Here is a 15166-nt window from a genome sequence, read left to right as displayed (position 1 = left end):
ACACTACAGTGTAAATCATGGGCGTCAAACTCAATTTAATTGAGGGCTGATTGCTCCCAGCAGTCTCCAAGACAGAAGAAATATAGATATATATATATGTTGCAATTGTGCTGATAAATAAATAAAGGGAGACTAGTATAGATCTATTTCAAGCTGTTTAGCTAGCCATCAGCTAAATAGCTTGAAATAGATCTATACTAGTCTCCCTTTATTTATTTATCAGCACAAAGGCAACAATAAAAATAATGGCTTTCTGTCGTGATGGTCTTTTGTGATGAGCCGATAGACAGAGAAAGGAAGCAGTATGCTTCCTCCCATATTTGGGCATACCAGGGGTTGTGCCACAATACATACATATGTACGTACGTACGTACGCACGCATGCACGCATGCATGTACTTACATACGTACGTGCACACACACACACACATATATACATACATACATACATACATACATACATACATACATACTATTACTCTAGGCCTTACACGTAAACACATCTATTGACATTGTCTTTTGATTTATGAAATGATTTCCTCTTTTTTGTTTTTGTCTTACGAGAATCAAATTTGGGGTGGTCAAATATGGGCTGATATACAATTTTTTTCTGGAAATTTATTTTTTGGTATATTTTTTCATGCACTAAATCTTAAGGGACGATGATAATCTTTAGCACTTTGCAGCCATAGCATATTATAATAGGACAAATAGGGAGGTTTTCTCCAGTGTATTACAAAGTTTATATGACACTGTTCACAGAATTTCTCACTTTGCGCAATGGTTTGCAATTTCTGTATAAGTCTGGCCTTTATGTAGACATGCATTGGTGTCAATGGACCAATTGGTGCCTAGAGGGAATTTATTGCAATAAAGTTCATCTCCATCATACAATAATTTTGCCTAGTAGAAAGTGCTACTGCAATGTTTTTTTTCTAAATATTGTACAGTACAGGTAAGAAAAATAAGTTTTTCTACCTGTATGTCATTGAAAAGTACAATACTTTGCATTCAAATTTTTCTTGAGGAACTAAAATTCCAGTGTGTGCAATTCTACCTTCACATTCAGGAATGTTGCAAAAATCATATCTGATTTCAGGATTTGTTGTATAGCACCAGGGACCTTCACTATCATGATCTGGATTTCTGCAGTAGTTTTCTTCTAATGAAGCATTAGGATAAAGAGAAGGTGTATAACTAATAAAAACAAAAGAAAAGACAATTGTTACTGAAGTCATTTTTCTCTCTCAGAGATTCAGAAGATTAAGCTATATTAGAGAACCCTGTGACTCATTTAATCATCTGTTGGTAGTAAGGTAGTGAAGTCTGATTTGATCAGAATGGACATTGAATTACTTTTGAATGGCATTGCTATCACTTTGCTTTGAAAACTAAAGCAGAAAACATCAGTTGATTAAAGAAGAAAAACCCAAATGGATAAACAGAATGATCACAGGCAAGCAAAAAAGCAGCGAGAGTGGTGGGAACTTCTGACTTCCTGCAGGCTTCCCCATTGACTTTTCTTGGGCAGAAGCTGGTAAAGAGCATCATAAAATATGATCACATGACCCCGGGGATGCTGTAATGGCCACCACTTTGCAAATAAAACTGATCTGAACAAGTGGAAATTTCAATTTCACTGGAGTAAATGGGTCCTAGATATTTTACACATTATTTGACATCAGGGTTGGACAAAGAAATTTAACAGGACACAGTCAATAAGAGTTTAACCTGTTAAAAGAAATCTGCTGGAGGCTTCCCGTACTTTAAACAGGAGAGGAAGCTAGAGTTGAAGTTACTAACCTTTTCCCCTTCCCCATCCCCATCCCAGGAGGAAAGGGGATGGTTTTAAGGGAAAGTGCTTCTCTTTAGAGGTTTCACATGAGTAAAAGCATTTCTTTCTTGCTTATACCATTGCTTTCCCCAATATTCTACTTACATAATTGCAGCATGCTACCTGGGGAATTCTAGAAGTCAAAGTCCACACATCATAAATTTGCCAATTTTGAAAAGCACTAAATTTACCATATACCATTTTTGATATACGTATCTCCCAAATTGTCCTCCAAATCAAACTTTAGTAATACAGACTTGCAACTTTTAACAAGTGTCACAAGTAAACAATGTCACTTAGCAGCAGCAGCAGCAACAACGTCATGCGCATCCATGGTATGAAGTTTTCCTGGCAATGATTCAGAAATGGTTTTAGCTCTTTTTAAGAACATAAAAAATGGGCCAGAAACTGTCATTCACTATGATAATTTTGTAATAAGTGAAGAAGAGAGCAATACTATAAAAACAGTGTTTTAAAATGTATTGAACATGTAGTAATTCAAAGCTTTTGGGAATAGCTTTAAAAAACCAACAACAGCTATTTCATACAGCTGGAGTTCAGATATATTAGCATTTAATCATATTTTCTGCAACATGTGGGAATAGAGAGAAGCCAATGGAAAGCTTAGTTGAGGCTGACTAATATGCTTCACTGTATTCTATGCACTTTCAGAAACCTGTTCAGTAAATTGCTCTTATTAATGAGACAAAAAAGCAGATCGTAGAGTCGCCTCAGTGAGGTGGGCAGCTTCGAAGTTTAATTACAAAATAATTTTAAAAAATCTCTATTCAAAAGACCGTGTTGAATTCAATACAGCTAGTCCCTTTCAGGTAAGCCAGCAGAAGGTTGCAGCATGGCTAACATTTGTTGAATTGTGCTACACGTGTTTCTTACAAAAATTCAGGTCAAATCATTCTAAATTCATATGGCTATAGAAAATCGAAGGCTGTTTTGCTGAGATGGGAAAAGGCCATACTTGGGATTATGAGGACTCTTGTCAGTCCATTTCTGGCATACAACACCATTCCGTGTTTTTGATTCCGTTCCTCTGTAGTCCACTCCAATTCCAATTCTGCATTCCAGGAGATATACTGAAAGAAAATGTGGTTATTAAAAATTGCTATTGTTATCCCAGAGCACCTTTCCACCAAAGAAAACTCATTGCTTACAGATGGAACTCCACCCCGATGTGATCAAGTTGAACATTTTAATATGTGGCCTTCATGTTCAGTTGAATTGGGGGATCACAACCTGAGATCATGAAATTGCAAACCTTGGATTACAAGTAAATGATTAACAAACTTACCGTAGTTAAAAAGGTAAAGATTCTCTCAAGCTGAGCTTGATTTTTAGGGACCACATGGCTACAACATGGAAAAAGTATGTCATTATCTTCTTCTGCTCTTTTTAAAAAAATCTAGATTGCAATCCTGAGATTTTCTGGTGGTCTCCCATCTAAATGCTAGTCCTGATGCTGGTTGGCTTTTTTCAGCTTTGCCAAGGTCGGTTAGGTTCTACCTGTAGCTATGGTCTCAAAATTATTACCAGGGGGTTATTTTAATTATGATTGTTCAAGAGGAATGCAATGCAAAATCGGTGACTAAATAACCAGTTTTAATGTTAATTCAACATAAATGTAAATAAAAGCAAACTTTGTTTATTTTTTAAAATGCTCTGATTTCCTGATGCTCATTCTCTGAGCACAGAATAGAAATATGAGCTGAGAGACAAATGAGTGATTATCCAAATGCAATTTAAGGGATGCTTTAATTGTAACATTGGTGACTACCTCAAGTTCTCTTTCCAATGGCAAATAGAGTAAAGGACATATAGGATGCCATGAAAAACAAAGAAATAGAGCAGGGGTGTCAAACTCAATTTCATTGTGGTTAAGCTTGGGAGGAGGGTGGGGGTGGCTGACTGGGTGGATGTGGTCAACTCGGTGGATGTGGCCAGCTTGACGCCACTCCCCAAACTGCTGGCATGTTTCCTCTTCACATTGGGTAAATGGGCCAACACCACACTGGCCTGATCTTTCCTCTTCACACTGGGTAGACCAGGCCAAAGATATGGTCAGTATCAGTGTCATTGTGACTTTGAATGGTCACTAAATGAACTGTTGCAAGTTGAGGACTATCTGTACATGTGGATCAGTTAGAAACCCCATCAACATGTTGCATTCATCCACTATGATCTTGTAATGCTTTCTGCGTTTACCAAGTTACATGAGTTACTGATTGGTGAATTTTATAGGGCTGCTGATTGGTTTATATTTAGCTGGGCTTTGAAACAACAGCACATAAACAGTTAGTTAGTTAGTTACTTGCTTCCTTCCATCATTTTACCATATCACAACCAATACCTTGAATTGAATCACCTTATAGTCTTTTTCTCCTGAGGTCAAAATTCCTGTGACAAAAAGAAAACACCACCTGCAAAATTCATACTACCCCAACTTCCAAATTTCATGAATCGTCATGTTGCCTAAGGAACTGCAAAAGTCATAATATCCCAAAATATACACTTACTTCGCTTTTCAAAGAGAATGGCCCCTGCTTTTCTGAACATAGACGCTGTTTTAGTATTGTCGCGCAACGTAATGCATTGCTGCTCTTTCGCTGTAAATAGAAACGCTCTGTGGAAAGGGCAGAGAAGAGGGACACTTTCTTAGACTTCGAATCACTTTATTGCCACGTTGAATGTACACTAATTGGCATACATTAAAATGAAATTTCATTGCGTACATCTGTCAAAGGGTCACCACCTCCAATATGCACTACATAAACATGACTGACTGACTGACACAATGAATGAATGAATGAATGAATGAATGAATGAATGAATGAATGAATGAATGAATGAATAGTATGCATATGCCCACATATATTATATGACACAGAGAAAACACAGTCTAGTTCGGATGCATACATGTACATGATGAGAAACTTTAAGTGTTGATCTGTATTTTATTTAGAAGTATAGTTTGCCCAATTTGGAGGCACCTTCCGACTTACCATAAAATAACAGGAGCAAGATACATTAAAAGGAAAAGGAGGCGGACAATCATAAAATAGCAGCATTAAACCCAGTCTACATCGGATAAAATGAACTTTGTATAAAGAGCTAGGAGCTCCCATCTTCTTCTGTACACCTTTGTATCTTCATTAAATCTACTTGGAAATCTAGATTTGGAGCAGAAGAAGAATCGCTAAGAGGCAAAAGATGCTCCTGTGATGGAGGAGATTGTTGGATCCAATCCTAATGCAGATTAAAAGTCAATACTTAATGCATAATTCTGAGGATACTTTTACTGATTTTATATAGCAAGAATGTGGCACTTGAAAAAGAAGAGCCATATTTAAAAAGGCAGTAGCTGCATAGTGATATCTGCTGTCAGAAACAAACCGCAGTTCAGTACAAAAATCACAAGAGTCCTTAATGCAGATAGTCCTTGACTTACAACAGTTCCCTTAGTGACCATTCGAAGTTACAATGCCACTGGAAAAAGTTACTTATGACCATTTTTCACACTAATGACCGTTGCAGCATCCCCATGGTCATACAATTGACACTTGGGTGCTGGGCACCTGATTCACATTTATGACAGTTGCAGTGACCTGGGATCATGTGATCACCTTCTGCAACCTTCTAACAAGCAAAGTCAATGGGGAAACCAGATTCACTGAATAGCCGTGCTACTAATTTAACAACTGCAGTGATTCATTTAACAAATGTGGCAAGAAAAGTCATAAAATGGGGCAAGACACACTTAACAAATTTGTCTCTTAACAACATCAATGTTGGTGTCAATTGTGGTTGCACGTTGACTGTACAGTTACCCTCAATTTTCAATTATTCATTGAGTGACCATTGAAAGATACACCAGCACTGAAAAAATGTGACTTATGACTGTTTTTCATACCTGGGACCTTTGCAGTACCCCCATGGTCAGGTGATCAAAATTCATCCGCTTGGCAACTGGCGTGTACTTATGTCAGCTGCAGTATTCCAGAGGCATGATCATTTTTTGTGACTTTCTGACCAGCAAAGACAATAGGGATGACAGATTCACTGAACAACAGTGTTACTAACTTAACACCTGCAATGATTCACTTAATAATTATGCCAAAAAGGTCATAAACTCACTTAACAACTGTCTTCCTTAGCAGTGGAAAGTTTGGGCTCAACTGTGGTTGTAAGTCAAGGACTGCCTGTAGAGTTGTTACAGTACATTGCATTGCATTGTATCAAGTTCTCTAAGTATTAGCTGAATTCTATCTTCAGTACTGTCATTCGTCTCTAAGGAAGTTTTCAGATAACCAGCAACAATCAAAACTACTTTTTGAGCAACTCTCATAAAATGCAAGAATCCTATGATTACCTGCAGGTAAATGCTGTTTCAGTTTCACATTTGATAGCACAAGCTCCTTTAGTTAAAGTTCTATAGATGGTGGGTTCTTGACCAAGGATCCAAGCACCATCTGTCCTTACATAATTGTCCAGAATATTTCCTTGAACTTGAAGAGGGAAAAAAAGTAAGAAGAGTTTAGAAAGTAAAAACACCAAAGACATACTTTTCATCAAATGAGAGGCTTCCTTATTCTGCATGCAGGGAAGTATGTATACCAGAATGTAAAATCTGCAGATTGCCTGAATGTGTAAGAATTATAAGGGTTACATTAACACTTGGGAAAAAGTTTAATTATTCCAGTGGCAGGTGGGACATTTTACCCAAAATTATTGTGATGTGATCTGAGTGAGAGGGTGACATTCCTGGAACTGGATCTTGGCGGCCCCAGAACTTGAATAACTGGCCTGCAGATGAAAGTTTGATTTCCCTGAGCAAGGGATGATAAACCTGCAAATGAAAGGATAATTCCTAGATTTCTTAGTAGAAAGAGAGAGTAGGGCTACAGCGAATGGAATGATTAGAGCAAAGGACAATCCTGAGATTCTGCACCATTTTTCTGCAGTACTCAATATGGAATCTTTCTAAACAGTTCTGCTGGCTTTATAAGTGTCTCTATTGAGATAAACTCACCGACCGGGGAGCACTGACTTAGATAATTGCCTCGGGTGCCAAATAAGAGTATGTATATTTGTGAGAGAGACAATGCCAACACACCCTTTCTTGTTTGTTCAGATTTTGTTTAACTCGCCTTTATTATTTTTATAAATAACTCAAGGTGGTGAACATACCAATTCTCCTACCTCCTTTTATTTCCCCTTACAACAACCCTGGGAGATGAATTGGCCTGAGAGTGAGTGACGGGCCCTAAATCCCTCAGCCACTTAAGGCACGACTAAAACTCCCAGTATCCTGTTTTCTAGTATGATGTGTTAACCATTACACAAAACTGGCTTTCAGGCCAGGAGATAAAATGGGGACGAAACTGCAAACCATCTTTTTCAAGGCAATGCCTCAAAGTTGTGTTATCATCAGGTTCATTGCTAAGTTTTTGTCCCCAAGAGCACTTTATCATAATTTATCCATGGGAAAAGTAGAGATTGTGAGCTTTTGAGTCCCAGAATGCTGTGGTTTATTTCACAGTTAATGATACTTTGCAAAATCAAGGTCTTTCTTTGCTGGCTTGATTTTGGCTATGTTTTAAGAAATTTCTCCAGTAAACCTTGTGCAATGGCAAACTGTTGAGGCAAACGAAAGGTCACCTTTGGGAAATTACTATTTGTTTTGGTTCCATCTTTCCTTTCTGGTTGAGCTCAGAGTGGTATGAATAATATATCTTAGGCATTTTCTATTTAAGCAGGGAAAGGCTTAGGTCCATGATGGCACGTGGAACCCCCTCTGCGGGCATGCGAATTGTTGCCCAGCTCAGCTCCACCACGCAAAAGTGTGTTCCTCCTGCCAGCCAGCTGATTTTCGTATCTCTGCCATGCATGTGGGAGACATGAATGCATGTGCGGGGGCAGGTCGAGGGGTGACGCACACATGCATGGGGGCTGGGGAGGAGTGGGAGGTGCAGCACCTGCCTACTGCCCATTTTTGGTCCCAGGAGGCTTCAGGGAGGCCTGATATGCCCACAGGGTGCAGGAAGGTCACGAATGCATGTGCAGCGAGTTGTGCATGCATGCGCAGGGGGACAGGGTGTGCAGGGGGCTGTCACATGCACATTGAATTAAGGGTGTGAGCATACACATGCTTTTGGCATGCGAGGACAAAAGGGTTAGCCCTCACTTGCCTAGGTCTTAATAAGCTTAGAAGAGCAAAACTCTTGTTTATGTTCAGCTTATCCTCAGCCTCCCTCCAGAATTCTCTATTCCTGTTTCTAATGAACTTCGGCATCTGACACTGGGTGAGATGGTGATTGGAAGCTACTGATACAGGAGAGAAAAAACCCTAAGTGACAGAAACCTTTCTCCTTCTGGAATATTTAACAATACGCTATATAAAGTCAAAACACAGCTAGGGTATGTTGAAAATTATTCTGTAGAAGTTTTATCTTCGTTCTGGTTTAGGATGAAGAACGGTTCTAATGGCCTTTAAGATGGCTGCTGAATTGCTGAATTACACATGCTCCTGCGGTCAGCTTTGCTGTATTCAGAAACATTTACCATAATTTTCAGACTATAATACACCCCAGAATATAAGATGCACCAAGATTTTGAAGAGAAAAACAAGAAAAAAAGTTTTTGGCCTCTGTGCATCCAGTTTTTGTTCTCTTTAGTACCCAGGAGCACTCTACCCAAGCCTCCCAAGCCTTCCGTGTGCCCCATTTTTGGCCTCCCAAACCCCTCAGGATGGCTGTTTTGCTCTCTCCAGCCCCCAGGAGTACTCTGCAGGCCTCCCAAACCCTCTGTGCCCCCATTTTTGCCCAAAAACGGATGCACAGGAGGCCAAAAATGGCCATATTCAGTGTATATAAGATGCACCAACATTTCCACCCTCTTTTAGGGGGGGGGAGGAAAGTGCTTCTTATATACTCCAAAAAGTACGGCAATTCCCCTCTTAAGCAAATATTGTCTAGACTCTAGCTAGAAAACTTACCTAGAACTTGTTTGTAATATGAAACATATTTAGCTTGAGCCCCTTCTGCAATAATTTGTGATGTTTTCTGACAAAAGATGGAGTTGTTCCACCACAAATTAAATCTAGCTCTGTAACCTGCCTGCCTAGTAACATTATTTTTAAACAACTGAGAAATATCTAGAGGAAAAGAAGAGAAATATAATCTAAGGATAATAAATATTAATAGAAGAAGAAATGCCATATACGATATTGATGTTTTATTTACAATATGCGTGTTTTATATGAGTGGTTCCTAGAATATTTAACATTACATAGCATACAGGACACAATTTGCAAAATTTTAGGTACAGAATCTCTCACATCTCATTTTACAATAAATTGGGCACAGAATTATTCAGCCCTTTTCTCTTAGCATTATTAGTTCCTGGGACTTTACAAAAATCAGATCCCATTGTAATGTAACGTTTTAGAAACAGAAATGTAATTATTTAGTATTTTATATATAAAGTTAGTAACATCAAGCATTTATCCAATATGTGCTCATTCAAACTTTCCAAGGTTAAGTCCAACACTCATTAAATATGATATTTCTGAGACTTCTATTATCTCAATTCTTCTGAAAACCAGCAAAAAAGAAACATACCTGTGTAGAGAAAGAAAACTAACCCAAATATATATTTGCAGCACTCCATTTTGGGACACAACTTCAGCAAGTTGTGTGCTGAAAGCTCTGTGTGTCTGCGGACAAAGTTTTATTGACTTAGCTTAGTTAGACAAGCCTCGAGCAAAGGAGATTAACCAAATTGGGTTAAATATTCTCTCAGTACTTTGAGCCTCTCTTCTCTGGTCGAAATGTTCAAACATTACCTTGAATTCATGATCTTACAAAATAACATTTAAATATTTGAAGTGATGAAACAGAAAGATAGAAGACCTCTCTTTAGATTTTTTTATTCTGAAATTCTCCCTTATAGGTGGACAGACAGACAGACAGACAGACAGACAGACAGACAGACAGACAGACAGACAGACAAGAAGGATAGGATAGGATAAGACATGGTAGGGTAGAGTAAAGGTAAGACAAAACAGGGGAGGGGAGGAATAGATTTTTAATGAGTTGTTTAGCTAAATTCATATACAGTTTCTTGCAACATTTTTTAAGATATGACACTGATGGGAAATCTGAACTCAGGCTGATTTCTAGCTATTATAGAATGTATTTGTTGGTTGTGTACATCTGAAGTTATGCACTGGATTTAGCTTTTGGATACAGAAACAACTCTCCTATTGTGGCACGACCCAATCCAACATATGGTAGCAAATAAATAAGTCACTTCAAGGGAAAATGGTTGGAAATCTGCCGGGGAAAGCCTTTCAGGTGACAGAGGTTTAAAATATTAATTTTGGCTCCATTGGTGCATATGCATTTCTTGCCTCAGCCATATTCAAGCCAATTGTCATCTGGTAAAACGTAAGGAAGGAATCAATTATTTGTAGTGTTACATGCAGTTCCTAGTTCAGAAAAGATTAAATCATGATTGTTAACCATTGTTGAAATTCTCCCCTTAAGAAACCATATGTCTTCTCATAACATCTTTTCAGCTAAATATCTCACAATCATTAAATGAATTCATCTTTGCCTATTGACTTTGTTTATCAGATGCTAGCTTGAATGTTCTCAAATTGTGATCGCATTATTTCAAGCTAACAGAACAACAGAACAACAGAGTTGGAAGAGACCTTGGAGGTCTTTTAGTCCAACCCCCTGCTCCAACAAGGGACCCTATACCATTCCAGACATGTAGCTATCCAGTCTCTTCTTTAAAAACCTCCAGTGATGGAGCAGCCACAATTTCTGAATGCAAACTGTTCCACTGGTTAATTGTTCTAGCTGTCAGGACATTTTTCTTTAGTTCTAGGTTGCTGCTCTCTTTGATTAGTTTCCAGCCATTGTTTTTTGTTCTGTCTTCAGGTGCTTTGTATCATAGATTGAACCAGTGGTGGGATTCTTTTTTTTTTTACTACCGGTTCTGTGGGCATGGCTTGGTGGGCATGGCAGGGGAAGGATACTGTAAAATCTCCAGTTCCTCCCCACTCCAGGGGAAAATTACTGCAAAATCCTCATTTCCTCCTGATCAGCTGGGACTTGGGAGGCCGAAAATAGATGGGGGCGGGGCCTATCTGAACTACTCAAAATTTCCGCAACCGGTTTTCCAGAACTGATTAGAACCTGCTGAATACCACCTCTGGATTGAACCCCTCTTCTTTGTGCCAGTCCCTTACAGATGTTGCAACCATCATAAGTCTGAGCAGAGTGACGTAGCAGGAAACAACGTGCATATGCATGGCTGGAGCATGGAACAGGGCAATGGTGCGATGCATTCAAGAAGTAGCATGGCTCCAGTAATTTTCACTGCAAGAAGCCTGAGCAGCCACTGTCTCTTTTTTGGCGCAAGAAGCATCCAGCCGCACCGAAAAAAAGAGGAGGCAGTTGCAAACATCTCATAACAAGGTACTGTATGCCGTAAAATTGTCTTAGCACAGATTTAAGTTGATTGTGACATCTCTATTTTACCTTCTTCCAAGAAAATGAAAGCAGCTTTTATTTTCACCTATTACCATTTTAATTCTCACAATTATTCAAAATAAGTTAGGCTAAATATAGTAGAACAGTTTGAACTCACATTAAGCTATTGATTGTTTTTATAACATAATAGCTAAGTTCATCTAAGCCAGAATGGCTGAGTTCACACAACATGCCAAGCCAAAGCAAGCCCCATTGTACTTCAATGTGATGCTCAAAGATCAAAAAATAGAAGGAGGTATACAGAAAGACACCCCTGAAGTGAGGAAAAGATTATTGAAAGGAGTACTGAAGGCTTAAAAAAGTGAACAAGCAGCAGAAATAGAAGAAATACTTAGATCAAACACAAACGAGACAAGAAGATACAAGATCCTAAGGGAGGAGTACAGGAGATGTGCCAAGAAATCAATAAGAAAGGAGATATGAAAATGGGCAAGAGATGAGGGATATACATGATTAATACAGGAGTTTTTCTATTAAGAACTAGTATAAACATAAAAACTAGAAATTAGGAAAATATTGTTTTTTTTAACTTGGGAATTATTTTTTAATGATTAGAAAATAGAAGCAGAAGTTAGAAATGTGGATATGTAAACAAAGATAAAGTAATTTGTAAAATGGAACAATGAATTTTGAATAATTAAGACAAGTAAGCCTTATGATTATTTGGAGGATAATGGTTATAAATGTGATCTCTATATGATGTTCATAATGTTTGATATTATCAATTGATTCTAGAGAAAACTGAACAAAGGGTTTAATTAAATAATGCAATTTTTTTTAATAAGGATAAGTGAAGAGGGTCTGAGAATAGGATCTGAGAACAATAGTCATAATTATTATGTGTATACAATTTACTATCTGTACTTAAAAGAGATTGAACCCAGACAATACACTGTTATTGTGAATGTAGAAGTTTTATATACAACCCAAGAAAATTGTACAATTAAAAAACAGTAGTTATATGGAGAAAGTTTCCTGGCTGGCAGAGCGTAAATCTGCATTGAAAGTAAATTTTCTTTATTTTTCAGGAAGGCAAGACCAACAGCGATGTGCACCAGCATTCCTGGATGAGCTGAGACTGATATACAGTAAATGTACATTTTTATACCATTTTCTTCTTTGAAGCCCTTTTGTCTTCTTTGTACTATTGTGTGATCGATTTCGTGTATGCTCTAGTTAATGGTTGTAATCCTACCTTTGGATTTGTTATTCCTCTACCCTAGTAGTAATCCCCGTGGGGCAGGATGGGCCCTAGTGTCTTCTGATGTATTTCTTATTTTTTAACTGTTTTATGATTAAATCTTCACCCTGAGCTAATCAACTCTCCATACTCCTGATCAGTGATGTGCGGTGAGGTTTATGACTGGTGAGGCAAGTGGGCAAAAGCCACCCTATGTCGGACACAGCGGCAGGGTGTTTGGACTCCCCGGCTCTGTGTCCACCATAGAGGTGGGACGTGTCCCGCCTCTATGGTGGACAAAGCGTCGGGGCTTCGGCGGGGCTTTCAGCAAGCCCCGCCAAAGCCCCGGCACAGTTTTCCAAAAGCCCTGCTGAAGCCCCGCTGCTGTGTCCGACATGCGGACACAGCGCCGGGACTTCAGCGCGGCGGCGTGGCTTTCCGAAAGCCCCCCCAAAGCCCTGCCACAGCTTTCCAAAAGCCCCGCCAAAGCCCCGGCGTCACGCCTCTATGGCGCACACAGTACCGGGGCTTTGGCAGGGCTTTCCAAAAGCCCCGGCAAAGTCCCGGCACAGCTTTCCAAAAGCCCCACCGAAGCCCTGGCACGGCTTTCCGAAAGCCCCGCCAAAGCCCTGGCACGGCTTTCCAAAAGCCCCACCAAAGCCCTGGCACAGCTTTCCAAAAGCCCCACCGAAGCCCTGGCACGGCTTTCCGAAAGCCCCGCCAAAGCCCCGGCTCTGTGTCCAACATAGAGGCTTCCTGCGGGACGCCTCTAATGGCGGACACAGATGGAATTGCCATCTTCTTATTTTGTATTTGATGAACATCCTCAGTTTTTTCATCACAATTTGTTGCCAAATACACCAAATAATCCAATTTTCTCTCAATTCTTTCCTCTGTATCAAACACCCTCTTCAACGCTGAAAGTATCGCTTGGAGAGACGCTTGGAGAGACGCCATGTTTATATGCAGTTGTATTTTTTCTTAAAAGCTCAGCAAGACTGAAACACTCGCAAGTGAAAGCAAACTACAAAGGAACAGCTGTACAATCTTATCAGATCTTAAGGCAGAACAGCCAAGCAATAAAAGTGTTGAGATGTAAACAGTCAATTGTAGTCAATTTGTAACTTACAGAGAGTCAGAAGAAATGTTAGAGTAATCCATCCATTTGAAAAGGTTTACTTAGAATCAATCCATGTAAATAACATTTAAAAAGTAAGATAACCACTGTCCAGAACCATTAAAATGATCAAAATCACTGCTAAGTTCTTCTATTCTTTGATTTAAGTTAGATTTAGGTCCGTTGGAACCCCACAGCAATAAAAGTATCGAGTGCGATCTCAGAGCTTTGAGATCGCACGTCATCTCATCACAGCATCCAGGCTCCGCCCCCTCCTAGACATTTATTCTTCTGGAATTGCCCCCATCCCAAAGAGATAGTGCTGTTCCTAAAAACATTGACTGTGACAGTGGACAAGGTGAATCTCCTGGGGACACTTATGTTTGAGGAACCATGGGAGTGGGTCATCTGGAGTATATTAGGAGTCCTGTGACTGTGGGCGTTATATTTAGCAAATAAGACTTGGCTTTGTGGGTCACCCAAAACTGACGTTGCCCTTTTCCAAATCACGCCTAACCCCATCCTTCTTACTGATGTGGTAATTCCATTGAGTTAAAGGAATTATAATTGGGTAAGCTCCTTCTAAATGTTAAATATGGGTTTTCTATGGCTTTGGTTATTATTTGTCTGCTGGGTGACAAGATCCAGGTATGGATGGAATGGGCATAAGAGTGAGGAATATGAATTATTTCCTCTGTCTTCATCTCTTTGCCTCGACAATTAAGAGCTTGGCTCCTTTTCTGTCTCACTGAAGAGGGAGGGGGGTCACGGGGGAGCTGCCTCACAGCTGCCTGGACTCGCTCAATTATATTAATGTCTGATACAGTGTAGATTCCAAGAAGACAAGCTGTATTTGAGAATTGGTCTGGCAAAGGCTTTGTATGCCCTAGTTTGCAGTACAATTTTACCAAAGAAGAAGCTTCGCAAAATTAGATTAACAACTCTTAATGCCTTTTTGGAAATGCTGTTACAGTGAGCCCTTGAGCTTAGATCGTTTTAGATGAATACTCCTAGGTCCTTGACAGGGTGAAGGTTATCTACAAGATTGTATCTGCCCAGCTTGTATTTGGTTTTCTGATTTTTGTTGCCAATGTGTAAGAGCATTGTTGGTTGAGATTTAGAGTTGCTACTTGTTTAACCATTCTCTAAATTGTTGTTTCTCTTAAGTTCTGTCTACTCAGCAATTTATGCTTACCGCTAATTCTTAGATATTGGAGAGATAAACTGGATACGAAGGGATGTACAGGAACAGGGGTTGTGGCTTTGCCATCTGTGGATGCTTTTGAGAGGCTGGACAGCTACTCTCAAGGATTTAATTGGTTTCTTGAACATTGCAATCTTTTCAGATTCACATTCTCTGGTTGGGTCAGGCAGGCATCAAGCTCACCTAGCAGGTATGGAGTTTACTCTTTACTTCTTCTTCTTCTTTTTTTAACCATCCTCCAGAGGAAATTCCTTCCC

The 15166-nt window shown here is 39.4% G+C and overlaps 1 protein-coding gene and 1 long non-coding RNA gene across 2 annotated transcripts in view; one reads left to right on the top strand and one right to left on the bottom strand.

Annotated features, from left to right (window-relative positions):
- LOC106548794 (plasminogen) overlaps positions 1-9570 on the bottom strand; it is a 32261-nt gene extending 22691 nt beyond the window's left edge. Inside the window, exons 1-5 of the mRNA XM_087718216.1 lie at positions 9465-9570; positions 6215-6350; positions 4362-4468; positions 2810-2924; positions 1057-1196 (exon numbers count right to left, since the gene is read on the bottom strand). Coding sequence (XP_087574342.1) covers positions 1057-1196; positions 2810-2924; positions 4362-4468; positions 6215-6350; positions 9465-9513 — 547 coding nt within the window. The 5' untranslated portion in view covers positions 9514-9570. The remainder of the gene's footprint in view (positions 1-1056; positions 1197-2809; positions 2925-4361; positions 4469-6214; positions 6351-9464) is intronic.
- A 1530-nt stretch (positions 9571-11100) lies between these two features.
- On the top strand, positions 11101-13613 carry LOC148045036 (uncharacterized). Its single transcript, XR_015697013.1, has 3 exons — positions 11101-11333; positions 12437-12502; positions 13513-13613. It is a non-coding gene; the product is annotated as an uncharacterized LOC148045036 (long non-coding RNA).
- Positions 13614-15166: the final 1553 nt, after the last annotated feature.

Source organism: Thamnophis sirtalis, unplaced genomic scaffold (assembly GCF_051295495.1).
Source record: "Thamnophis sirtalis isolate CommonGarterSnake01/CBP01778 unplaced genomic scaffold, rThaSir2_p1.2 scaffold_6, whole genome shotgun sequence".
NCBI classification, from domain to species: Eukaryota; Metazoa; Chordata; class Lepidosauria; order Squamata; family Natricidae; genus Thamnophis; species Thamnophis sirtalis.
Note: the sequence above shows the minus strand (reverse complement) of the source record. Positions and strands in the feature narration are given on the sequence as shown.